The following is a 25348-nucleotide window of genomic DNA, read 5'->3' on the forward strand; positions in this document are numbered from 1 at the left end:
TTGTGGTGGGAGTGCCGGCCGAACATCTGTCAGCCTTCATGAAGGAAGAGTTTTGGCCGAAGGGTGTCATATATCGGCGATTTCGCGGCCGGTTACCTGACACCAGATTGCGCCACACGTCGCCGACAAGTGCAATACGTGTACATTAGTTGTTTGGTTTATTTTATTGTCATATTATATTGCATGTATGTTAGTCCTTATGGTATATATTTTATGGGTCATGTGGCCTGAAATAAAATATTAATAAAATTGCAGAGAAATAAAGTTTTTTCGGTCATTATCGGACTAGTGTTCACCACCTAATGTCCATGGCATTTTTATTACTTAAATATTCAAGTATATTATCGTGATATTATTAAATAATATTTCACGATACAATACTTCAATATTAAATATTTTTACACTGTAAAAAAATCGAATACTTCACCACCGTTAACACTTGTCCGAGAATGACCGTTATCGATTTAGTACACAACCGTCATATTCCAGTTTCGTCAGAAATAGTTTTTTTCATGATTTCAGTTCAGGGGGTCTACTCTCGATCTCCGTCCGACATCTGTTCGTATCACACGTCTTTTCATTAGGTCAAGTATTGCTTATTTGGCAGTAATTGTTTCGGACGGAGATTGAGAGTAGACCCCCAGGTTCGTCAGGAATGACGAATGTGGACACCAATAACGACACTTTCGTCATACGGATTTGGTACACATCCGACAGATCCCTCTTTCGTCAGATAATTTCTTTTTTCCGTATAGGTGAGAAATTTACTTATCTCCGTAGTATATATACCTTTTTGGGCCACTTAATATTATTTATTTTTATCTATGATTAAATTGAAGTGGCTCTCATGTTTTATGTTGAACCAATCATAAAATGATATTGCTGGGAAACTAAAATCGTGTTACACGGTGTAATCATTTAATCTCTCCCATTCACGTTAAATTTTAAAACATACATCCAAGTAAGCACAAAACGGAACCCCGTTGTATCTTGGGACACCAAACTTGGTTCTGGTATGCTGCCCTCGTAACGAAAAAAGTCATACTTTATACAACAGTTGCGACTTTTTCGTTCCGAGGACAGTATGGGTGTTTTGGGCAGGGCTCCGAAATGAATTCCGTAGCTCTAGTATTCATAATAAAGGTGTGGTTGTTTGGTACATTATGATAATGCAACTGTATACTGCCCTCCGTATAATAACTAACGTGGACGAAATTTAGTTATGGATCAGCAAAATAAGACACCTGTTTTTTTTTTCAATCTTAGTTTGTTTTATTGCTATTAGCAACAAAAATCAGAAATAGCATTAGTTGGAGGAGGAGGATTGCATTAGGAGGAGGGCAGTGTACAGCAAAGGGTGGATTAAAAATAAATACACCAATAATTTTGTACAATACTATTATTTCACAATAAAATCTCAATCAAAACTCACAAGCATCCTTAACCAGTTGTGAACACAAAACAAAACTTTAATAACGTTAACAAACACTCTATATTATTATTGAACTTGCATTCTCGACGTACCATTATTGCTTCATATCGATTTTACAAAATGGCGGACATGTAAGCACATTTTGAATCACAGCCAATGTGCATTTGGTTCAATTTTAACATTTTTATATTCATATTTGAATTGAGGGCGATTAAATTATTTGTTACATTAATAATTATAATTTAAAGTCGTTATTTACTAAAAAGTAACTTTAATAACTACCAAGGCGATTGTTCTAATTTGCATTATCTGGCTGTCGCCATTTTGTAAGCAAACGAAAGAATAATTACAGTAACATTTAGATTTTGTAAGAAGTGACAAGGGGTTAACATAGTATGGGGTCTATAGTACTTTGTCAAAGTAATTTCGAGTTCTACGTCTTATTGACCACAAAAATAATATAATAACATAGAACTCTGTAAAAAACACAAAGAAAAGTTGAATGAGAATTGAGAAAATATACACTTAAAACTTGGCAAAAAAAACACTAGATCGAGCATTAGAAAAACGAAAAGGAAAACCGATAATTTCAATTAAAATGACATCTCCATAGTAGAAGGCTAACAAGTTACTTTTTTGATTATTCTCCTTAATGGCGGCCCTAATTTATTTTTATCGAAAGCCTTGACAAGGTTGCCCAAGGAAGTCTTGACTTTTAACGTTACAAGTTGCGCTAGTAATGACTTCCCGTCACAGGTTGCGCTAGTAATGACTTATCACGTCTCAGGTTGCACTAGTAATAATTTATCACGTCACAGGTTGGGCTAGTATGATTTTTCGCGTCTCAGGTTGCACTTGTTTTGACTTTTAATGTAATTGTTAGCTTTGTAATTCAACGGACAACTTCTCAAAAATCGCGAGAGTCAAAATATAAATTGCCAACCTTCTCTTTTAATACAAATACATATAATAGAATAATTTAATGATTTTTGTCCACCCAATTATTGTGGATATATAGATGTTATCGGCAGATGAAAAAGGCTTTATCATAAACACAAATCAGTTCTATTGTCTGTGGTATTCAAGTAAAAAGTTTGTTTCCTGATTTTAAAGCCACATGTACACTGACTACGTCTAATACTGTAGATGTACAAAAAAAATCTTTTAGAAACGGTTACGACACAAATTCGAAACTGTGGTACCTTCAGCGGTGCGTTCAATGTTCACATTGTGTCTAGACACACGTTTGCGCGCAATGTACACGCAAACCTTGAACGTTCTGCAGAACGCACCTCCGCCCGTTTCGAATTTGTGGCGTAAATGTTACAGTTATTTTCGCACACGATCCCAAAGTACTGAAGATCGTAAAAAAATCTCGGTGTAAATGTGTTCACCAAAAACACACGTTCGATGTTGGTTAATGGTACGTATTATGTTACGTACACTAAACAAAAAATAACTTTAAAAGTTATAACGATTAAGATTCGTCATATAAACAATGATATTATGATTCAATTAAGTACATATGGGATAAGATAGAAGCAAGTTACTTTAAATAAGATCTAATTTTTATTCCAATCACTTTCTTTCAATGTAATCAATTTGTTCGATAGTCCACGGTACACTGCTTTGGTACTCTGATTGTATGCAGAACTGACAATCACCTCCAATGTCACATATTATGTTCACCATAATATAATTACCACTTAAAACCGTATTATAAAAATAGTAATTTCTCGTTCAACTACATAGCCCAACAATGTTGTTGAGTTTAACACAAGCTACTTACAACAAATTCGGTACTTGCAAAATGATCAAATTTGTAAAAGAGTATCCACAACCTAAGCGGGTGCTGTAGAAGCATGTTTGATTGTTCTTGTGTATCTGTTCTATATCGCAGCAATGTACAAGAAGCTTTAAAATCATACTTAATAAAACCGACAACAAAATAGATCAAAAGTTAAAATTTAACAATAAAGTCCTACCAAAGACACTTGATAAAAATACAAACAGCTTTTAATTCGTAGACCCATGCTTTATGTACTTGTTTAAATAAATTATTAACATCTCCATTGCAGATTGCTGACGAATTTTTACAGGAAATTAATTTTATTTGTTAGTGCCATGACCCGTAAGCAGGCATACGCTAATGTAGGTTGATTTTTTGGTACCACATAAAGCTCGGGGTCAAGTTACTTTAGTAATAAATTCTCTAACTCGGTGAGTCAAGTTTTTCTATTGTGATGTGTGTAAATGTTTTATCAGATTCTTTGGCAGAGTTTCGTAAGGTGTTCTCCGGTTACTCGAAGATTTCAGGATATTACTCTACGTCCTCTTCTTGCAAGGATTGGTTGCCGCTGGCTTTCATCGAAGCCCGAAGGCGCTCCGACACTTCTGGAAGTTTCTTGAGGAGCAAGTGGAAGATTGGAGCTGGCATGGTTTGTTGGAGAACCTGTTGAAAAAAAAATGTATTGTATGGAAGGAACGTAAATAATATGTACAAAAATAAATGTTTGTCCTGTATACGTTCCATTAATAACTCAATTTTCAATATGTTGTACGTCGATTATGTTAGTTATAAGTTGCATGTGTGTGGAGCGGTTTAGCCAAATATTATTACAACGTTAACGAAGGCGTTCTCTTCGTGGATGTACGTGGGGCGCTCTATAAGTTTCCGGAATGAATAAGAAAAAAAATACTGTAAATGGTCAGAAATCAGTTTATTGTTTCTCAAAATATTCTCCGTTAGCGTTAATGCACTTACTTTTTCATACGAATGAACCAATTTTGAAATCATTTATGCCACTCCTCCATGACAATCTCTGAAACATATTATTCATACTCTTCGACAGCCTCTTCAGGTGATGAAAATCGTTGACCGCGTATATGGTTCTTAATTTTTGGAAATAAATAAAAGTCACAAGGTGCCAGGTCGGGACTGTACGCGGGATGGCTTATAATATAAGGTCAACGCTGTTCACCTTCAATAATTCATTTGTCTGTCTGGCCGTGTGAGAACTGGCATTATCGTGGTGCAAGATAATACGGCGTTTACGGTTAATTTTACGGCGTTTGTCAATAACTTCCGGCAAACAAATGGTCGTGTACCAATCCCTATTCACGATACAACGATTCTTTAAAGCAACAGTAACCACGTGTCCAGTTTTATTAAAAAAAGAAGCAATCGTCCGCTTAGAGGCACTTTACACGCGCGCCACATGGTTTCGGCTCATGTTGAAAGTCCTATACGGTCCTATTGCTGCTTTCTTTTGGGATCGTAACTATAAATCCATGTTTGGTCACCTGTTACTATGTCTCACACCAAATTTGTCGCCCCTTCGTTGAATCTGGTAACCATGATATTGCACCAAGTGACGCGATCTGTTTTTTGAGCCTCAGTCAAATTGTGTGGGATCCGCCGAGAGCATAGCTTTCTCACACCCAAATGTTTGTGTATTATTGATTGTATTTGACTCATGCCTATGCTTAAAGATGCTCGAATCTCGTGCTATGTCACATGTCTGCCTGTTCTGATCATACGGCGCACGGCTCGATGTTTTTGTTGTTCACAGCAGTGGACGGGCGACCATCACGAAATTCGTCACTGAGATTTCCCCTCGTTTGAATTCTGCAAACCAGCTATAAATAGTCGTCTTGCATGGTACTTCATCGCCAAAAGAAGTTTGAAGCCGAGAGAAGTTCCGCTGAGCTGTTAAATTACACTTGTAAAAACAAGTGACAGTCAGATGAAACAAACTGTATTCTACAGCCAAAGAGCTCCATTTTCAAATGTTGTAATTACTTTTTAAATATTGTTTATGTAAGTGGCCAGTACCGGGAACTTATAGTGCGCCCTATGTATTCAAATAAATATGATACACAACTATACTTTGTTTTTTTAGAATAAAAAAACGTAAAGAAAGAAGCAGGTTTCGTAAATTTTTTTTTTACATAACAAAATTTAAGAAAATGATGATCTTGAATATTGATGTGATGATACTGAAAATTGATGACAAACGACATTTATAAAATTTAAATTCGTCATATATACTGTAAAAAAACAATACATTTTATTATTTTACTATGCTATTACTTTCTATGTTTATTATCATATTCTGTAATATTTCGACTGGAAACTTGTATCCATGGTCACGAAATAAATTAAAAAAGATAAAATCAACAATGTCAACTCTAAGGGTCGTATTCTAGAACTCTACTCAATGCTCAAGTCAGGATTTGAGTATGGTTTAAAGCACTCGAAACAATACTCAAGTCCCTGCCATTAGGGCCGTATTTCCAGTGCTTGAAATCATACTCAGATTCTGACTTGAGTATGATTTAAAGCACTGAAAATCATACTCAAGTCCTTGCCATTAGGGTCGTATTTCCAGTGCTTGGAATCATACTCAAGTCTGCTCAAGTCAGGATTTGAGTATGGTTTAAAGCACTCGAAATCATATTCAAGTCCCTGCCATTAGGGTCGTATTTCCAGTGCTTGTGTTTCAATCGCAATCCTGACTTGACCATTGAGTAGAGTTCGAAAATACGACCCTGTCTCCTCAAGGCGAGCGTTTATATTTATATAGTTACGGGGTTTATATTAATATATTTACAAGTGCGATTATCATATTTTTTGTAATCCAAAGTAAGCAAAATAAGGCGTTTTTCCACGATTTTGGAGTTTTTGTGCACTAAGCATTTCTATTGTATTTATGGTTCTGTGATTGCCAACAACATTATAATATTGTATCATTGGGATCCGGGGGTGGATACCTGGTAACCCATAGTACAGGTCTAACCTAGTTTAGACGTGAATATTAACACGACGATATCGTACAAAGCGAAAATGGCGGAGTGAACTCAAGTATGTGTAACTTCGCGTACTGTTGGCACACGTGACACACCCACTTACTACTACTTACAAGCAATTCTACTGCATTTATTGTTCTGTGGTGAGCCACAATTTATAGTAGAAACAAAAAATTTTGCGCAAGTTAACCTTTAATAATTGTTATCTTGAATACGGTGAAGAACTGAAAATAATATAGTCGGATATTTTTGTTACAAAATGTCAATATTAGCACACGTGTTGAGAATGCATTATCATAGTACCCGCGACCACGGTTGTTGCTAGAGGAGGTTTTTTACATAATACCACATACATAAAATTTTAAAATTCTTTGGTATTGAAATAAAATATTATTTCAATGATTTTGCAACATTTATTAACAAAAGAATCAATATTCACGAAAACAATCTGCCTAGCTTTATCGTTCTGGAATTTTATCAATATTATATTTTAAAATAGCTGAGCTGCTTTTTCGGCTTACAGATTTCATCTGGAAGGTTTGTAAACTATTCCAATGTGCCATTTAGGTCATGTCACGACTCGAACATCCGCAATGTATAGCATACTATAAGCATCGATATATGTGGATATTTTAATTTATGCAGACTATCCGCGGACCCGGATGCTGATATTCGCAACAACCCTGCTCACGACACTCAAACAAATAATCTGGCTGTAGCAGACTGTACAATTGAAGCTGAAGATAAAACAAAATGTATTAATACCAGTCTTTTTTTTTTAATAATACTAAGTGATGAGACGAACATGTCGTGCGCCTGATGGTAAGCTACACGCCTGTCCATAACAGTTGCAGTGCCACTCAGAGCTTTAAATCGCAAAGATCTGAGGAGCACTGCTATTGCGCCCGTGACCCTGAGACATAAGTTGACAAGTCCCATGTGCCTGTAATTTCACAAGCACCCTTACCCTTCAAAACCGGAATACAGTATTGTTGACATTACTGCTTGGCGGCAGAAGTGGCAGTACTAACCTGGACGAACTCTTTCACAAGGAGCTCGACTGTTACTAAAAAGTTCTACAGAACAAGTGCATCGACGATATAGTTAGTTGTTTTCTTACTTAGTCATATCCAAAAGTAAAAAAAAAACCAACTGTAAAACTGAAAACAACGCGGCAAATATAAGTTAACATAAATTTGGTATGTGTAACAAAAAAGATATAACTAATACAACAAACTAGATTATAATTAACACAAATGAAAGAAGGCCGTCAATCCGCTACCTGTCTAAGGAGATTCACATACCAATACACGGTAAACGTTTTTCATGATACAGGCCATATAATCAAGTGAATAGGGCCAAGAAAAGTAAGATGTTTTGTTCCAGGCAAGAATTTAAAAAAATTTAAGTATACTTACACTAAGCAACTGCTGTGTCTGACCGCATACCGCGACGGCCTGTCCGAGGTGCTCCACTCCCGCCTCCAGATCTCCCGCCGCTAGCAGCTCCTCACCCAGCTGAATCTGATGATATAAATTGATAATAAAAAAACAATTCTTTTTAGTTTCAATAAGTAAAATTTATGCAATCAGAAGTCAAATAAACGAAACTCGTAATAAAAAATTTAATCAATATGGATTTGACACATCATCAACTCATTTGTACGTCCTTTACAAATTTGTACTGTTGGGCACGGGTCTTACGTTTTCCGAGGTTTGTGAACCTTCTTCTTTTTTTTTTCTTTTTTTTTTAAAATAACGCAAACATGGCCCCGCACTAGGGAAACCCTGTGTCGCGGGTGCCATGGACACACACATAGACAACCACAAATTACACCCAAACTCACGAGAGAAATAAATGTAAGCCATACAAACATTTCTCCCGGCCCGGGAATCGAACCTGGGACCTTTGCGTGGCAGTCCGGCATGGTAACCGTTCGGCCACGGAGGCAGTTAGTCTTCGACGTGCAGGTTTCATAGGTTTCATCACTATGTTTTTTTTTTTACTAAAAACCTCATGGTAAAGTCTGAGTTTCCCGGAATTTATGTGCGAAATTTAGCACATAAACTCCGGGAAACTCAGACGAACTCAAAAGAGCTCTGATTCGAAACAAACCACCCTATTATATGGTTATTGTACAGATAACTGGTTGACTTTACCACCTCTGTCAACAAGACCATGAGACCTGTAAAGGGCCCAAAACGTTGGTTTGTTTGAAACAACAAAAATACATGCGAGGCTACTTATATGTTGACAGCTTCATAGGCGAGAGGCTTGCATACCGGTTTTTATGCTGTCGCCATAACTGAGGTCCAGGATTCGATCCCCAGCCGGGTCAATCCCATATCTTTCTATATAAGTTTTGTTTATAGTGACCTATCAACCTCCTGGTCATGCAGGAAGGGCACTATGACCTGTGGGAGCGAGCTTGCACAGGGACCATCAAAATCCTAATCCCGGATCAGCACGTTTGCAAGTGCTCCATCCGGTTCTCTGTAAGGCCGTGCCTTAGGTGAGCCGCCCCGGGTGCTACGGCACCCTCCCTATATTCCAGATAGGTACCGGAGCTGTACCTTAATTAACGGTTGCCACCGCTGAGCCGCTGACTCTAAGCCGACTACCAAATCTCCTCGTTGGTGGCGGAGATGTAAGGCACGCTCACTTCCCGAAGCCGGATGAACGGCGTCTCTCCAGTTTCCAAATTCCTACGCGGCCAGAGGGACTAGAAAATCTCTAGCTTATCCTCTACTAGCTCTCCGGGCTAGTGCCGGATATGCCAAATGGCAGTGTACTGCGGCAATGTCAGGACATAGCCACCGTCTTATAGGGCAACTCACGTGACCCGCGCGTCTCACTCCTTCTCATTTCTTTTAGTCTCCTGATGTTCCCACAAACAACCAGCGCTTTAGTAAGAGGATTACTATTGAGGCGATCCCTGTGTTTTCGCCATAGGAATCTTTAGGTAATGCATGCATAATAACCATTAAATTATATTAAAGTTAGAAAAATCTCACTGAGGCTTTAAAATTAGATGAAGGAAATCTTAAAAAGCCCAGGACATTAAACAGAAAAAAGAAATTTACCTGTTGCAGGAAGAACCTCTGCATTGCTTCGTGGTCACTCATGTCTGGCAGTGGCCCTCCCAGTGAGCGGGAACGGGTTGTATTCTTCTGAACATTTTGCCGACCTGTAATTTGCAATTACATATTACTGTATAGCAATTCAATATTTATTTGACTATCTCTATGAAAGAATAGGACCAATTTGAGAAATGGTACTTTGTTAAATTGGTACGGGTATAAGTGTTTCTGAGTAAAATCTCAGATTCCATATGAATTCCATAGCTCTAGAATATAGTACAGGTTATTTTCTAGTTTGAACTAGGTAATTGGTGTGGTTATCTGACACCTTATAATTATTATTTATTAAATAATCCCTTATGGCATATGAGGAGTTTTTTATCACTTAAACCAATAATAATGAGTACATGCTTAGATATTACCAAGATTTCAACATGCATTTAAAGCTCTTCCGTATTAATAAATCATAATCATTTGGCATTAATTCAGATACAAAGCTACAGGGTATGTAAAGAGCCCAATAATACTTGTCTTGAATGTGTCCACATCATGACATAATTTTAACAAGTTTTAATTTAAAAAGTTTTTGCAAATGTTAGACATTCAATGTTAAAACAACTTTTTCTGAAACTGAAAAAGTGTATAATTAGTTTTTTAAAGCTGACTCAACCATAGGCCTTGCAAAATGTCCGAAATGTATGTTTGTTTGTATAAATACACAATTTTAGATCCAGTAAAACAGTTTGATTTCTGTTAGTAATTATATAATTAACAACTACCGTGGCCTATCGGTTTGTAGTGTTGTTGCTGGATGAGGAGGTTATGGGCTCAAATCCCGATAGGACCCCTAATTTAACTTTTCTAATTTGGTTTTGATCGAGGTGCACTGGGACATGCCCCAGAGTGTGTTCTTTTATTCTGGTACACATAATAAAGGGAAGCTCTAGTTTGAGACAGTTAGTATGTTTATCTGGCACATTATTATTACTATCTCTTTATTCTCATATTTTCTTCAAATCTTTTTTTATTACATGCCTCAGGAAGCTTCTTTTTAATTATTACGAGAGTCATATAAAAGTAATTCTATAACCGACTTAGAAATGTTTGTTACCTAAATTGGTACTACCGTAAATCTAGCACCCTGTGTACACTGTATACAATACACCAGATAAGCAAGGATGTTTCAATATGTAGTGTGATGTAAAAATCGTACCACCATTCATAAATACAGTACAAATGAATGAATACTTCTTTGGCAAGCGATTCAATGTCGCAGCGAAACAATTTAATCGCATTGCCATGCCAATGAACGGATATTAATAAAACACAATGCATTATAGCGTAACGAAAGCAAGAATAATCAAAAATGCAAGATATTTTTAGGTTATAATAAGAAACCGTAGGACAAGAGAAGTAAATTACAGTGCTTCGTTGGACGAGAAATTAGGGATCGAAGACTGATATTACGCCATAATTAATAGGTTTATTCATTACAACATAAAATACATACGTTCTCTTAACTTTTTCTTGAACAAGGGATCCTTACGACGTTGTTGATCAAAATACACACAGTATCCTAAGAATAAGGTACCAGCTATCCCAACGGCAATTCCTAGGGTAGTGCGAGTGATTTCCATGTTTTAATAATAAAAGTCAACGATTTATTCACAGAAATAACAGCCCACTTTCATAGAAAAATTTTTGATCCGCCATTTATTTTTTCAGGAGTAACGTTGGCAGCTCTAGACTTATCGTCACATTCAAAAAACAAAACCCATAAATTGATCTATAGCCATAAAACCGACAAATGTCATGCTATCCTCATCACACTCACGTGACATTAAATAGGTATCAAGATTTATATACATAATACGATACACTTAATTTTGTTAGATAATTAATACCTTCATTTACTATTTAACGTTATTAATAAATACGCAATATTTTAACACCCATTTTTAGTTTGTATTTACTAAATATTATTGAATAATATGGTCATGAATTATTCTGGATTTTTCATTTGAATGTTGCCTGATTAAAAATTTACATATAAATACAAGGTTAGAAATTTTCAATTACAAGCCACTTTTCCTGTAAAAGCACCTGGAATTTTCATTTATGCCGATAGATCCTTGCAAGAGGTTTGCATGTGATATTCAGAAATGTCTTCAGGGTAAGTATTTCATTATTCTCTTATTTTGTAACCTCTGGGACGACAGCCGACATGAAATCAGTCGCCATCTTTGCTTCAACCTTTCAATCGCCTCTTCGGATTTGCGGGCGTTTCATCGCCGTTTTTCAATGTTTTGCTCAAATAATTCGTTATTAATCGCGTCAAAAGCCACGTAAAAAGTTTCCGGAGTGTCACGTAACAGTTTAGTGTTAAAATGAGTTTCTTCGGATTTGGACAAACTGCGGATATTGAAATCGTTTTCGACGATGCTGACAAACGGAAGGTTGCCGAAGTAAAAACGGATGATGGTAAAAAGGAGAAATTACTGCTTTATTACGATGGGGAGACAGTGTCAGGTAGGGTAAATGTCACTCTGCGGAAGCCGGGGTCGAAACTGGAGCATCAAGGTATCAAGGTCGAACTCATAGGTCAGATCGAATTATTCTACGACAGAGGAAATCATCATGAGTTCATATCGTTGGTAAAAGAGCTCGCGCGACCAGGCGACTTATTGCAACACACGTCATATCCATTCGAGTTTGCGAACGTGGAAAAACCTTACGAAGTCTACACGGGAGCTAACGTGCGATTGAGGTATTTCCTGCGAGCTACGATCGTCCGCCGTCTCACAGACATCTTAAAAGAGGTGGATATCGCTGTACATACACTATGCAGCTACCCCGACGTCCTAAACTCCATAAAAATGGAAGTAGGCATTGAAGACTGTCTGCACATAGAGTTTGAGTATAACAAATCAAAGTATCACCTGAAAGACGTAATTGTTGGTAAAATATACTTCCTACTGGTACGTATTAAAATCAAACATATGGAAATATCCATAATCAAAAGGGAAACTACTGGTTCTGGGCCAAATACATTCACAGAAAATGAAACTGTTGCAAAATATGAAATAATGGATGGTGCCCCAGTGAGGGGAGAGAGTATTCCAATTAGAGTATTCTTAGCTGGTTATGACCTGACACCGACTATGAGGGACATCAATAACAAGTTCTCTGTTCGGTATTATTTGAATCTGGTTCTGATGGACACAGAGGACCGGCGTTATTTCAAGCAGCAAGAGGTAACTTTGTGGAGGAAGAGTGACAAATCACGATTACCACTACACAACCCACATGTCCCTCAGACATTGACTCATAACCCTCCAAGATTGCATAGTGCCTCCAGTGAAGAAAATTCAGCCAGAGGAATTTCTCCATCAATTCCTGAGAGTTCAATGGCACGGTCAATTTCACCGTCTATGGCTGATGGAGATAAACATAACGGGCCTACAGAGATGGAGCAAGAAAAGCCTGAAGTTGTGACTAACAAACTATCTAATACGCACATAACAAATAACGAAGAGGAATCTGATGAACCAGCTGAAACACCAACGACAACTGAGAAACCTTTAATTGCTGAAAAACCACAAATTGCAGAGAAACCTCAAATTGCAGAGAAACCTGTACTGACCCGACCGGAAAGTGTTGAAGCGGCGCCAAGTCAATAGCCAATATGCACCTGTGCGGTTGACATTACTGTCGCCGATGAAATGAACTGTATGTTTTCATACCTGAAAACAATTGTTTAGATGGCAGATACCTACTGTATTTCCATGAAAACCCAATAATAAAAGTTGTTAACATTGCCCTTATAACCTTACTATTATCGTCATCTAAATGAAGTTGATTTATGTAAAGAATGCAAATACGAAATTCCACATGACTTAACTCTTGACTGTCAACAATAAAGAATAATGTTAATGTTAGAACTTGAACCCTGTGGTTACATCAATCTCTATTTCCTATTGCATTCTCATCAGGAATTAACAATAGTAAGTTTATTTGGGCATTAAATGTAAGTGTACATTGCTACTTGCTCTAAATATAGGTAAGTGTTAATATAGCCTTTATTACTGTTGATGGAAGTTCATTCTTTAACAGCTTTAAGATAATTTAGTGTTGGGTTGAAGAAAGAATGAGCTTATATTGTCACCAGGTAAGTTTTTGTATGACTCATACCAGACAGATTGTATTTGATAGATAGAAGAACCCTTTAACATACAAGCTGTTATCCACCCCCTTTAATGGTATTTGTAGAAATTATTATGCGAATAAGCATGTTGAAAGACATTTATTGCTACAGAATTACTGCAAAAGTCACAACATTATGTAGAATGCAAATTTATTGTCCCAGATAGAAATTATTTATTCTAAAATTTTCATCATTATGTTGATGATCTGCTTTCTTTTTTAAAGTAGTCCATTATTTACGTTCCCTTCAACATAAAGTTTTGTTTATAAATTGCAATTCGAAAATGTCAACATTTTGTTATCTGAGCATAAGCCCAGTTGATAACAGCTTTGTTTATTCATTAATAGTTATCTAAAACTACATTAATTAAACCAGCCTGTGCTTTTAAAATAATGTTCAACTTCATTAGTTATTTTTTAAATTATTAGTTACTTAAAATTTTTTCCTTTATTTATCATTGTGGGTTTTATACTATATTGAAAGGGTACCAATGTAATTATATACGCGAAGTATTGAATTAAAACGTAACTATCATTTCTAAAACATTTACATAGTGCAATATTTTCTATTCTTAATTAAATTTTAATTGATTGAAGTAAAGTTTTAAAAAAAATTATGATATGCTTGCATTGTGATACCTAATGCGATATCAATCAATAAGTAATGAACTGTTTCTGAGGAAACTTCTCAATTTTCAGTAAATCACTGGACACTTGTCTATTTTAAGTAAAAATGCAATGTAAAGAAGATAGTTTTGACATAATTGTTTGGTCATATGTAATGTTTGGCACACTTCATGTAACAAAAATATGTAAAATGTGTAAACATATTGTGTACGTATATTGGACTGACCATGTTGTGTATATTTTGTACAGGGAAGATATAAGGGCATTGACAAATGTTTTTTCGTTCTTTTACAATTAATATGAATTCAATAAAGGTACAGAATTTTTGTTATAAAAAAATAGTATACTTGTCGTATACAAATTTTAATTGCGTACCTAAATGCCCTTACATTGCTTGGTAAGTTAGTCACTAAAGGCGCGTTTACATTGTCATAGTGTTAAGGAGAGTGGTAGACTTAAACACAAACTGTTGTGTACACACTCACCTCACTAATGCACTTAATGAATAACCTTTACCACGTGTGTTTTAAAGTCAAGTTTACTAACAAAATTATATAACGTAAATAAATATTTGGTGTTGGATTAGTGTGAAATGTCTTCAAAAGATATTTATCATATTTACAATTTCCTCTACTTAGACCATTGACTTTCTACAATTATAGTAGACTCACATAGACACAAAATGATGATCATTTGTCCATCTTAGTCGAGTGCGTGTCGTAGATACCTCGTATCATTGGACAGCGTGCAATTAACATTGCACGTGAATGTAAAGACATAGTGTTTAATTTTTAACTAAAGTATTGTTGCTGTGTGATTAATATAAAAATTAAATGTAACCGTTCGTAACACGTCGATCGGACGTTTTTTGATGAACTTTGTCTAGTTACTGTGAGTCTATTATATAGTAAGTTAATGACTTAGACTTTAGAAGTCTGAAGTTCTAAGAATCTATTGTGGGAATCATTATTAAAATCACGCATTAAACGGGTCGAGGGAGGAAATAGTCTTGGATAATATGACCAAACATATTATTGAGGATATCAACAATATATTGATCGAAAAGCGACATCTTCGTCAGTTGTGACACTTGTAAGGTATCGACTGCGGTTTTTTTTTTTTAAATTTCACAAGGTGTTACTAGCGGCGACGAATGCCGAAAGCCAGTATAAAGATCTATAACAAAAACACAGGAGAATTCGACAACTCTGTAACTTGACCTATCGCTCAGTTGGTAAGAGCAATGCTGGGGTACACCAAGGTCGTGGATTCCAGGCCCACCGGGTCGAAGAAATTCTTTTTTGATCGATTTTTATATTAATAATCATGTCATCAAGTCATCAAGAATGACCAAACATGTCAAAAAATCTTATTGACATGGAATCGCATTACGCAGATTCAGAAAAAGCTTAATGTCCCTGTAATAAGACCGAAAACGACGACGTGCGTTATGTATAGGTTCAATACAAGTCGGTATCGAATCAGCCTCGACGTGTGCTCGGCGGCATCGACACCCGAGCGGCTGCGTCGAGACACCCGAATGGTAGAGTCAACGACCGAACAGAACGACGAACGACGGCACTGACTCCCGAACGGTTGCGTCTACGGCGAATTGGCTTAATGCGGCTAATATGGTAAAACAGGATCGCCTCAAGCCTATTATACCTCATCGACAAGTGTGGTAACTCCTGTCAGAACAAAAACATTGCTCGCTCGTTTAACTGAAAAGTGGAGAAGTTTATACAGTCACACAATACTGGACTTATATCAGTGATTTGTTAATCTTTGGGATCATAATTAACCAAAAAAAATTAATAACTTACCTTCGACGTATATTTGTGTACACAGCATCAAATGAGACGCAACTACGCACTTAGCAAGACGAGATAATTCGTTAAATTTACAAGACGACTTGAAAATTTTCAAAAGGGCTACGTGTCGTGATTACGTAATAAGCATTCACATAAATAAATTTGTTTATTAATGTGCCATTTGCTAATAATTAAGTATAATGCAAAAATCAAAATTTCGAATCTCTTACACTCTCAAAATGTGTTTAAATTATTTATTGAGTTTAAATTAAACGCGAAGGCGTCTTCGCTATATTGCAAATGTTTAGAAACAAGTTTGTTCTAAGATGAACTTGCAAAACAATTTTAACGTATGTGCCCATTTCAGGGTCCAAAATGCCTTTATTCAAGGTTCAGTTCACTACTTGAAGATCACGAATAATTAAGAAATATTGCCACACACATTTCCAGTACAAACGGAATCATGCAATCCTGTAATGTCAGATTTGCAATTATGAGGTTCGCCATTTTATCCTCTATAATTTATTCTACCTGTCATTTAAATTATATTTATTTACTACAACATATTACGTATAATTTGAAAACATATCACAGCGTTGTTCAAAACAATGGCCCTACGTGGCATTTGTATCATACATCCAATTGATTTCAATTGAAACTCCACTCAATTGAGCTGTTGTCGGGATATTGAAAATTTATTAAGTTCAATTCTAAATAGAGCTGTCTTTATTCTTTATCGATTATTTGAGATAAAAAAGCAGTAGCAAATTATACTAGATCTTATCAGAACGATGTAGACAGCGCATTGATATCATTCAACACTAAATAATTTCACTTAAATAGTCTTAAAAACCGATTGTTTCTAATTTCGTAATGGCGTATTTTTAATTTTTCTGTAACGAATAATAGAGTCACTAGATTTTAGAGTATGTCAAGCTTGACACTTAAAATTGAAATTTAACTCTATGCCACTTAGAATAAGAACCATCAAAAGTGTGAAGCTAGATATACTTTGACTGTAACAACGCGTACACATAGGGCCGCGCAATTTCCGCTTACATTCATGTCTATGCCTTAACGGCATAAAAGTAACGACAACATTTGGTACGAATTTTAAACAATCCTGTATCCAATAGTGATACACAACGAAATTAAAATAACATCAGTATGAATCAAAGAGACTATTGTCTGTAAAATGTATACTAAAACATGTAATTATGATGTAACATAGTTATTAGGGTATGTATAACAAAAGAGATTTGACTGTGGCCGCTTGTTGGTTTGTGCCGTAAAAATGCGTTTTAAGGCTTCATAAACATATACGTGGGCGGTACACGTTCCTGAAGTTCATGTTAAATATATTAGTCATTTTGTACAATCTGATACAAATTGATATCTGTTAGTATTCGCAGAATGACGATTTCGTATTTTGATAACATTCACCGAAGTGGCCGATGACCCTGTTATTTATTGATCTCCTGCAAGTACATTATTAATTTTGTACACCTGATACAATTTGACATTCGTTAGTTATTTTCAAAACTACCGATTCGAACCCCGCTAACATTACGAAGTGGCCAAATGACCTATTTATTTATTGATCACACTGCAGTCACCGCAAAAGATAAAAGCAATTTTTAGACGCATTTTACCTTTATCACTGTAATATCTATCCAGAAAAGATTTATATAAAATGTGTGGTAATAATTTTCAGGTTATTTTCTACGTCATTTTTGTGGCAATTTTGATTATTTAAGTATTCGAGTATATTATCACGAAATATTAAATAATATTCTAGAATATTCAAACAATAATTGCCGTGGAAATTAGGTAGAGAAAAATAACTTGAAAATTACCCAATAGGCATTAATGTAATGTTAAAAATACGAATGGTCTTTCGAATGTTACCACTTTAAGGCTGAGATTTATAAAACGGGTTAAGTAAATTTTTCGTATTATATATTACAAAACGATCTTTGGCAAACTTACAATTAAGAAGCAAAATTCAAAGTTTAATTTAATTTTTAGCTTGAACTAAGGCAAAGTACGTTTGGTAAATACGAAAAATTCGCTTAGTCCGCCATCTTTACTTAATCAAAGAAATAGTTCGTTTTCAAATCTCAGCATAAATATTACCGTTAAGCGTTAATTTGAAATTCTATTTAATAATTAGCTTCATAAAAGTTAAGGGGCCGTTGAAAGATCTCTCTGCGTTTATTTTTACGATACAAACCGTTATTATAGTCAAAAAAGATCACTAGGAATTGCAGAACTGATTTAATGTTGGTTCCACAGTCAAGTATATTATATTATTGCATAGTTATTATTATTTTATATGTAAATTAGGTAAAAGTCCGTGTTATGTAAACATTCTGTTATTACCTTCAGATGTTTTGGTTTTAGTATCATGTTTATAAGTTATCTTTTTTTTAATGAGATTAAGGGCATGTCGATTATATCATATTGTTAATAAAATGTATGTATAAATTGCTGATTTTTGTTTTTGTTTTTAATGTTTATGTAATCCTCTCGGTTAGAAAAAGAGAGTGCCCACATCCTTTTTGAACAATAAATGACTTCCCAATTGTGTATGGCAAACTATATAGCGCGTTTAGCGGTTACAAGAAGACAACATTTTAAGCGATCGCTAGTATTTCGCTGAACTAAAATCGCTGTCAATGTAATGTCATGGCAGAGCACAAGTTTTGCGCTAGATGATGGTCCGCGTCTATGTCTTGTGTTGGATACAAGCAACCGGCAACTAGAAGCGAATATTCTATTTTTCTTCTTCTATTCAGTCGCCGGTTGCGGCAGTCGGACACTGTCATCATATATTCACTTCTAGTCGCCGGTAGCTTTTAGCGAACACAAGACACACGTATGCGAAGCGCTTAAAAGAACGGTGATACGGAAATAAGGTAATTCTAGCGTGGATAGTTAAACAGCGGACCGACTAATCCAAATCCTTATCTATTTCTGCCGCCAAGCAATAATGTGAGCATTACTGCGTTCCGGTTTAGAAGGGTAACGTGTGCTAGTGAAATTACAGGCACATGGGTACTTATCAACTTGTCGCGCAGACTCGAAAATATAATTACTTATTTAAAATTAATTATTTACAAAAATTTGCTTTCATTCCGGGCTAAGACATTACTAAACCACAAACAACAGTGTTTATTTGTATGGCGCTGTTCAAACATAGACAATTTAGTGTCTTTTGTTGGGTACAAGCAAACGGTAGCTTGTAGTGAATATTTTGTGTTCATATAATTAACATTTCTCCTTGTGAAAGAGTTCATCCAAGGAAGTACTGTCACCTTACCTATTCCTGCCGCCAAACGGATGTGAGCTTAAAAACCGGAATGCTATATTAGCATTCCGGTTTTTAAGGGTAAGGATGCTGGTGAAATTATCTACAGGCATATGGGACTTGTCAACTTGTTCGTCCCGTCAGTTCGTATTTGTACAGACGCAGACACTGCTGTTCCCAGTTGCTTCCACTTGATACACACCGATTGCCAATCAAAATGTGCTCTATATAAGCAACTAGAAACTGCTGCTGACATGGTTGACTTGCTTGCAAGTATCGCCGACGACAACGTCTGCATCGCCGTATAATCAGCACAACAAGCAAAATAAGTGTTTCTTCATCGACATCCATCGTAACAGTGACGGAACACTCTGAAATTCAAGCACGGAACTAGTGTGAAGTAGCAATCAAGTAAAAATCCGGTACCGGTTGCCGGTACCGCACACAGCGGTTTCTAGTTTCGGCAACCAGCAGTGCCTACGTTTGCGCAGCGCGAAGTTCATCGTTCAGTCAAGAAAGCACATCGCTGTACGCTTTACCATATTTTAACATTTAAGTACCTTTTCTGTTTATAATAATTTGAGAATTAACTGACCTCTAAGAAACAGTGCTTTTACTAGTGTGGAATTTCGGGTCACACTATTAAATTCTCCTTCCACTGTCTGTCAGTTTTTTGTAATAAAAATAAGTTCATCCCCTGCACAGAAAACGATTATCAAGAAGCTCGTTGTGAGGCAGTATTTGAATCTATGCGTCGGTGTTGCCTGATCCACAAGCCAACAGGTCGCTCACTCGTCTGCTCAGGATACAACCTCGAGCCCTGGACTCCCAACCGTAACACCGACCCTAATACCAAAACGTCGGGAAAATAGGTTAGTATAAGTTATGTCAAAACTGTAAGGGTCTGCATGCTAGAGGTAGTTTATTTACAAGTTTGATTAGAGGCACCCGTTTCTATGCAAGGTACCGGTTTGGTTTTTTTAACCCGTTCATGGACAGTATAAATAGTTCTTTTTAAAACGGTGGAACAGAAACAGAAGTACACCAGCCGTAATTTTAGTGACACCGCCCCGACAGACCTTAATCATCTATTGCGTACAGCGGTACCGACGACGTTGTTATGTCGTGTCACGACTTAATTACTCCACAGTCTGTCGTTATTGTGGAGTATATACATTTAGTAGCAGTAGAGGTCCTTCGTCCAAAGAACTACTGCCACCTTACCTATTTCTGCCGCCAAGCAGTAATGTAGCATTACTGTGTTGCGGTTTTGAAGGGTGAGGGTACTGGTGAAATTACAGGCACATGGGACTTATCAACTTATGTCTCAGGGTGACTGGCGCAATGGCAGTGCCCCTCAGATCTTTGCGATTTAAAGCCCTGAGTGTAAGGCACTGCAACTGTTATGGACAGGCGTGTAGCTTACCATCAGGCGCACGACTTGTTCGTCCTTGAACTTGATATTATAAAAACAAGACGATTGAGAGTATTAGGGGGTGGGTTAGGGAGTCGGTTAGGTGATCGGTTGGAGGTCGGTTAGGGGGTTGGTTGGTGAGTCCGTTAAGGGATTTGCTTAGGGGATCGGTTAGGTGGTCGGTCAGGGGCCCGGTTAGGGGTTGGGTAGGGGTGAGTGACCCAACCCCTAACCCAACCCACCCACTCACCGACCCCCTAGCCCACCCCTAAGCCACCCGCTGACCCCCCCTAACCCCCCAATCCAAACCCTAACTCACCCCTAACCCCCACAACCCAAACCCTGATCCACCCCTAACCCCCCCAACCCAAATCTCAACCCCCAAATCCTTACCCACCCCCATATGCCCTATAAATTTATCATAATTGTCAGTTTTAATTGTAAGTTGTTAATCAAAAACATTGAAAATTGATTCGTTGTTAATTGTAGATATACGCGATTAACGATTGATCAATCGTTCATTGCTGTTTCGCAATTGACAATTAATTAACTGTCAATCTTTAATTGCGAGAACAATTAAATTTTGCCCAACACTGCTATAAGGTATGCAAGAATGGGTCTTTGTAACTTGCATATAAATAATTAAAAATTTTATTTGTGCCGTAGTGCTTATACAGATATAATATAATAATTTACGCTATATCATTCGCTGCTCATCACATCAACATTGTTGTAGAGAAGAAAGTACGGCTATGACAGTAGTAGAATAATTGCCGTTGTGTCATAATATTGAATTACTAAAAACAGTATGCGTTTTAGAGGAAAAATTGGTTAAAACTTAATTTTACTGTAAGAAAATTCAATAGCACCGACATATATTTGGAATTACAAAACGCCAGTTTCCACACTACTGTCTCGTACCTACACACCTTAAATATGTATGTCTAATGTCCACAACTGTGCATGTGAAATATTGAATTTTGTCAGTACGTTAATTGTTACTTTATGGAGATGTAGTCGGCGGCATTAGGCTCGACACACAAAACTGCGCACGACGCATCGCAAGCATCGCGCTTTCCTTGGATGTTAATCTTCTTTCTGTTTTTTTCCTGTACTTTATTATGAACAACAGCAGTGCAACACTCTCTTTCCGATCCATGTCGCTACCTAGTTTGAAAAATACGTTCAGTACGTTTGGCGATCGTCGAAGGAATGGTTACCCAAACCGTGGCAGTGAGATGCCTTGCCGCACGGAATCGCATCGCAGCAATTCGCGTCGCAGTTTTCTTGTCTCTCAGAAGTTGGATTTTTGAGATTCATGTAGCGAAACGGGGTATGCCGTCACCAATCCAGAATGTGATTGGTGACGGCATATTTAATATTAAGGTAAACGCCGTTACTATCCCTGAATGGCTTGGCCTTTATTGGTCTCGAACCATTTATAGACAAAGCATACAGCCCTGGCAAAGTTCACTTTGCTGAACGAGAGCACACACATCTCTAGAGATGTGTGCCTACAGAGCAAGGGTCTTGAGCATTCTAAAGCTCTGATCGCTGCATACAGTGCTAAAAATTGTAGAGAAGCTCTGTCACTGGACAATAATAATGACATCAAAATACTAGAGCCTTAACAGGGCAGGGCAGAGAAAATATATATTTATTTATTTATTCAATTTTGTGTAATTACAGATTAACTATTAGTTAAGTACAAGTTAACTACATTAAGCGAGAGACTTAAGCGAAACAGAGTGTAGATTCTGCCACGAAGTAGATGAAACTCCTCTGTATCTTTTTAGCCCATGCTGCCCCCTGATGGGCGTACGAAGTCTCATACAGGAAAGACATAGGCCACAACCAGAGTACATAAAAACCGTCGCAGATATTGGATGCTGTTGGCCGTGGCTTCGCACTGTAATTAGTAGTAATCACAATACATCAGTTAATGGTCGCAGCATTGCATAGTCCATGAACGGGTTAAGTAATTAATTATGTAAGTCGAAGTCGTGTTCGAGATTATGTACACTTCATTGTCGTTGTAACAGCGTCAATATTCTGATGTCTTATATAAAAAACTTGAATTATATTTTATTTGAATTCGCAGATGATGGACAATCGTGGTCGTAGAAGCCAAACACTCGGACAAAGAAGTTGGATATACAAGTACCCACGAACGTTTCAAATTACCTTCACCGTATTAGGATTGGGAATATTTTTCTCTAAACCCATTTACGACATATTTTTCAGACCAAGGGACAAATTTGATTTTTCTGAACCGCCAACGACTCTGAAAGCGAATAGAGTTGCAGAACTCGAACAAGCGAGAGAGTGAAATGGAAGCCGTGAAGAAAGCCAAAGAAAGATTTGCGAAGTACCCTCTAATATACTCTAAGTGTTACAAAGAAGGTACTCTGTACGCAAAGTGTGTTTTATTCAACGAGGAATTGAAAAAAGACCAGTGTGCTAAGGAATTCAAAGAGTTCAGCGTTTGTTTGCAAAAGGCTGCTAAAAATATGAAAACTAGGATTTAAAGGTAGATTTAAAGAGGAACGATGGAAGTGAAACTACCGCGTTTTATGAAGTTGTCCTTGAAATACCATCTTGTTGCTGGATTATTCATTCGTATGCTACTGATTGCATATGGAGACTATCATGATGATTATTATGATGTCCCGTATACAGATGTGGACTATAAAGTATTCACCGACGCCGCGAGACATGTTGTCCATGGCGATTCGCCTTATAAACGACATACGTATCGCTACAGTCCCATTATAGCCTATATGCTAACGCCCAACATATTCTTCCATAAAAATTTTGGGAAAATATTGTTTTCAATCTTCGATATCTTAGTCACGGTGGCTGTAAAGAAATTGGTTGAACAACAGTTGAGCTTAACGTGGAAAGACAAAAATAAAGCATCCAAAGTCGCTTTGTACTGCTCCTTTTTTTGGATTTATAACCCAATGAGCATTGGTATCTCTACAAGGGGGAACGCAGATTCTGTCACAAGTTTCTTTGTTATTCTATCGCTAATGTTCTTACAGACAAATATAGTATTGGGACTGTGGAAATATGTCTGGTCGGGCATTTTGTTGGGTATTTCGATACATTTGCGACTTTATCCGTTGGCCTTCAGCTACCCAATGTATCTTTCCCTCGGCAAATTCAAGATCACGCATCGAACGCGCTTGGCAGAAGGTTTTCTGTGCCTTTTGCCTAATATAAAACAGATATTATTATCCATGAGTTGTATATTAACTTTAATATTTCTGACATACGGCATGTATGCGATTTATGGCTACGAATTTTTATTCGAAACTTATATTTATCATTTGTTCAGAAAAGATACAAGACACAATTTTTCTGTGTTATTTTACTACTCCTATTTGAATATGGACAATCCCGCTGTTGATGTAGTGAAGCTAATTGCGCACGTATGCGAGTTCTCAATATTGTTTGCGCTCAGTTTGACGTTTGGTCGTGAAGCTCAAACATTACCATTTGCCTTATTTTGCCAGGCTGTGGTATTAGTTGCTTTTAATAGTGTTATGACATCACAGTACTTTATTTGGTTTATGTCCCTTCTGCCGTTAGTTATACATAGTTTTGCAATGGAAAGTCGCAAAGGGTTACTACTTGGCGTTGTATGGGCAATGGCACAAACGGCTTGGCTTATATTCGCGTATTTACTAGAGTTTAAATGTATAGAAGTGTTCGTTTTTATTTGGCTTAAAAGTGTTATTTTGTTCTGTGCACACATTTTTGTGTTGTCGAAAATAATACAGTCTTACGTGCCTTTTCACGGCTTTGGATTGATTAAAAAAGAGAACTAGTGTAGATGATTTTTAGTCAATAACTGACTTAGTATATGTATAGTTTTAATGGAATTTTAATAAAAAATTCTGACTAGTAACCTTTTTTTTATTTTATTTCTAACAATCACTAAAGTCATATAAACAGCTACAAGTCACTCTCGTACTAAATAACAAAACAAAAATGCATTTCAACTTGTTTAGGAATTTCAGTTCGCAACGAACAAACGAAAATCCGTTCTCCATTTATGATAATTTTTACTACCCAGTTAATTCCAATTAGAGACGCACATTTCCAAAACTTATTCTAGTTTGAGAGGTACTAAGGCATGGAAAAAATCTAGGGGAAATTGCGCATGTGAGCTTGAAATTACAAGCGCAACAGATATACTATTAACCGCTAGATTAATTCGTAGCTTTAGATTACAGCATAATTTCATCATGCACAAGTATCCTTGCATGCAACTTGCTTAGTGTGGAGACATTACCTTCAAACACAAGCAAGTAATAAACACATCTTCAGTAAAGTTAACAGAGTTTGTGTGTCACAATCGAAATTTATAATTTGCTATGAATCTTCGCAATTCGATCAACGAAATATATTAGGCATATAATACAAATAAATTATGTACTTATGTAACTAACAACTAGTTAGCAATGCCTAGTATTCTTTGTAAATTGGTCAATTGTGCAATTACAATAATTTTTGTATCACCGCACTTATTAACACGGAATGACGCGCTGCGAACCACCACGGTAACGAATTTTTGTGGCGGGTGACTTGAGACTTAATATTCGAGTGTAGTAACCTGAAATATTATTTAATATTTCACAATAATATAGGTTCTCG

The 25348-nt window shown here is 36.7% G+C and overlaps 4 protein-coding genes and 1 long non-coding RNA gene across 5 annotated transcripts; 4 read left to right on the forward strand and 1 right to left on the reverse strand.

Annotated features, from left to right (window-relative positions):
* Nucleotides 1-1392: 1392 nt before the first annotated feature.
* LOC113233638 (mitochondrial import receptor subunit TOM20 homolog) lies at nucleotides 1393-11045 on the reverse strand. The gene is made up of 4 exons (XM_026468801.1): nucleotides 10832-11045; nucleotides 9325-9428; nucleotides 7660-7764; nucleotides 1393-3884 (listed from the first exon to the last, which is right to left on the reverse strand). The coding sequence occupies exons 1-4, from the start codon at nucleotides 10956-10958 to the stop codon at nucleotides 3753-3755; spliced, it is 468 nt and encodes a 155-aa protein (XP_026324586.1). The 5' UTR covers nucleotides 10959-11045; the 3' UTR covers nucleotides 1393-3752.
* Nucleotides 11046-11380: 335 nt separating this feature from the next.
* On the forward strand, nucleotides 11381-20106 carry LOC113233640. Its single transcript, XR_003310723.1, has 3 exons — nucleotides 11381-11494; nucleotides 16330-16460; nucleotides 19978-20106. It is a non-coding gene; the product is annotated as an uncharacterized LOC113233640 (long non-coding RNA).
* Nucleotides 11512-14083, forward strand: LOC113233636 (vacuolar protein sorting-associated protein 26B-like). The gene has a single exon (XM_026468799.1). It carries the CDS (start codon nucleotides 11709-11711, stop codon nucleotides 12999-13001), a length of 1293 nt encoding a protein of 430 aa, XP_026324584.1. The 5' UTR covers nucleotides 11512-11708; the 3' UTR covers nucleotides 13002-14083.
* A 2679-nt stretch (nucleotides 20107-22785) lies between the features above and the next one.
* Nucleotides 22786-23238, forward strand: LOC113233639. The gene is made up of 2 exons (XM_026468802.1): nucleotides 22786-22846; nucleotides 22931-23238. The coding sequence occupies exon 2, from the start codon at nucleotides 23017-23019 to the stop codon at nucleotides 23212-23214; it is 198 nt and encodes a 65-aa protein (XP_026324587.1). The 5' UTR covers nucleotides 22786-22846; nucleotides 22931-23016; the 3' UTR covers nucleotides 23215-23238.
* LOC113233637 (GPI mannosyltransferase 1) lies at nucleotides 23217-24576 on the forward strand. The gene has a single exon (XM_026468800.1). It carries the CDS (start codon nucleotides 23236-23238, stop codon nucleotides 24517-24519), a length of 1284 nt encoding a protein of 427 aa, XP_026324585.1. The 5' UTR covers nucleotides 23217-23235; the 3' UTR covers nucleotides 24520-24576.
* The last annotated feature ends 772 nt before the right edge of the window (nucleotides 24577-25348 follow it).

The sequence above is a fragment of the Hyposmocoma kahamanoa genome, unplaced genomic scaffold (genome assembly GCF_003589595.1).
Source record: "Hyposmocoma kahamanoa isolate Upper Pololo Valley unplaced genomic scaffold, ASM358959v1 79, whole genome shotgun sequence".
In the NCBI taxonomy this organism is placed as follows: domain Eukaryota; kingdom Metazoa; phylum Arthropoda; class Insecta; order Lepidoptera; family Cosmopterigidae; genus Hyposmocoma; species Hyposmocoma kahamanoa.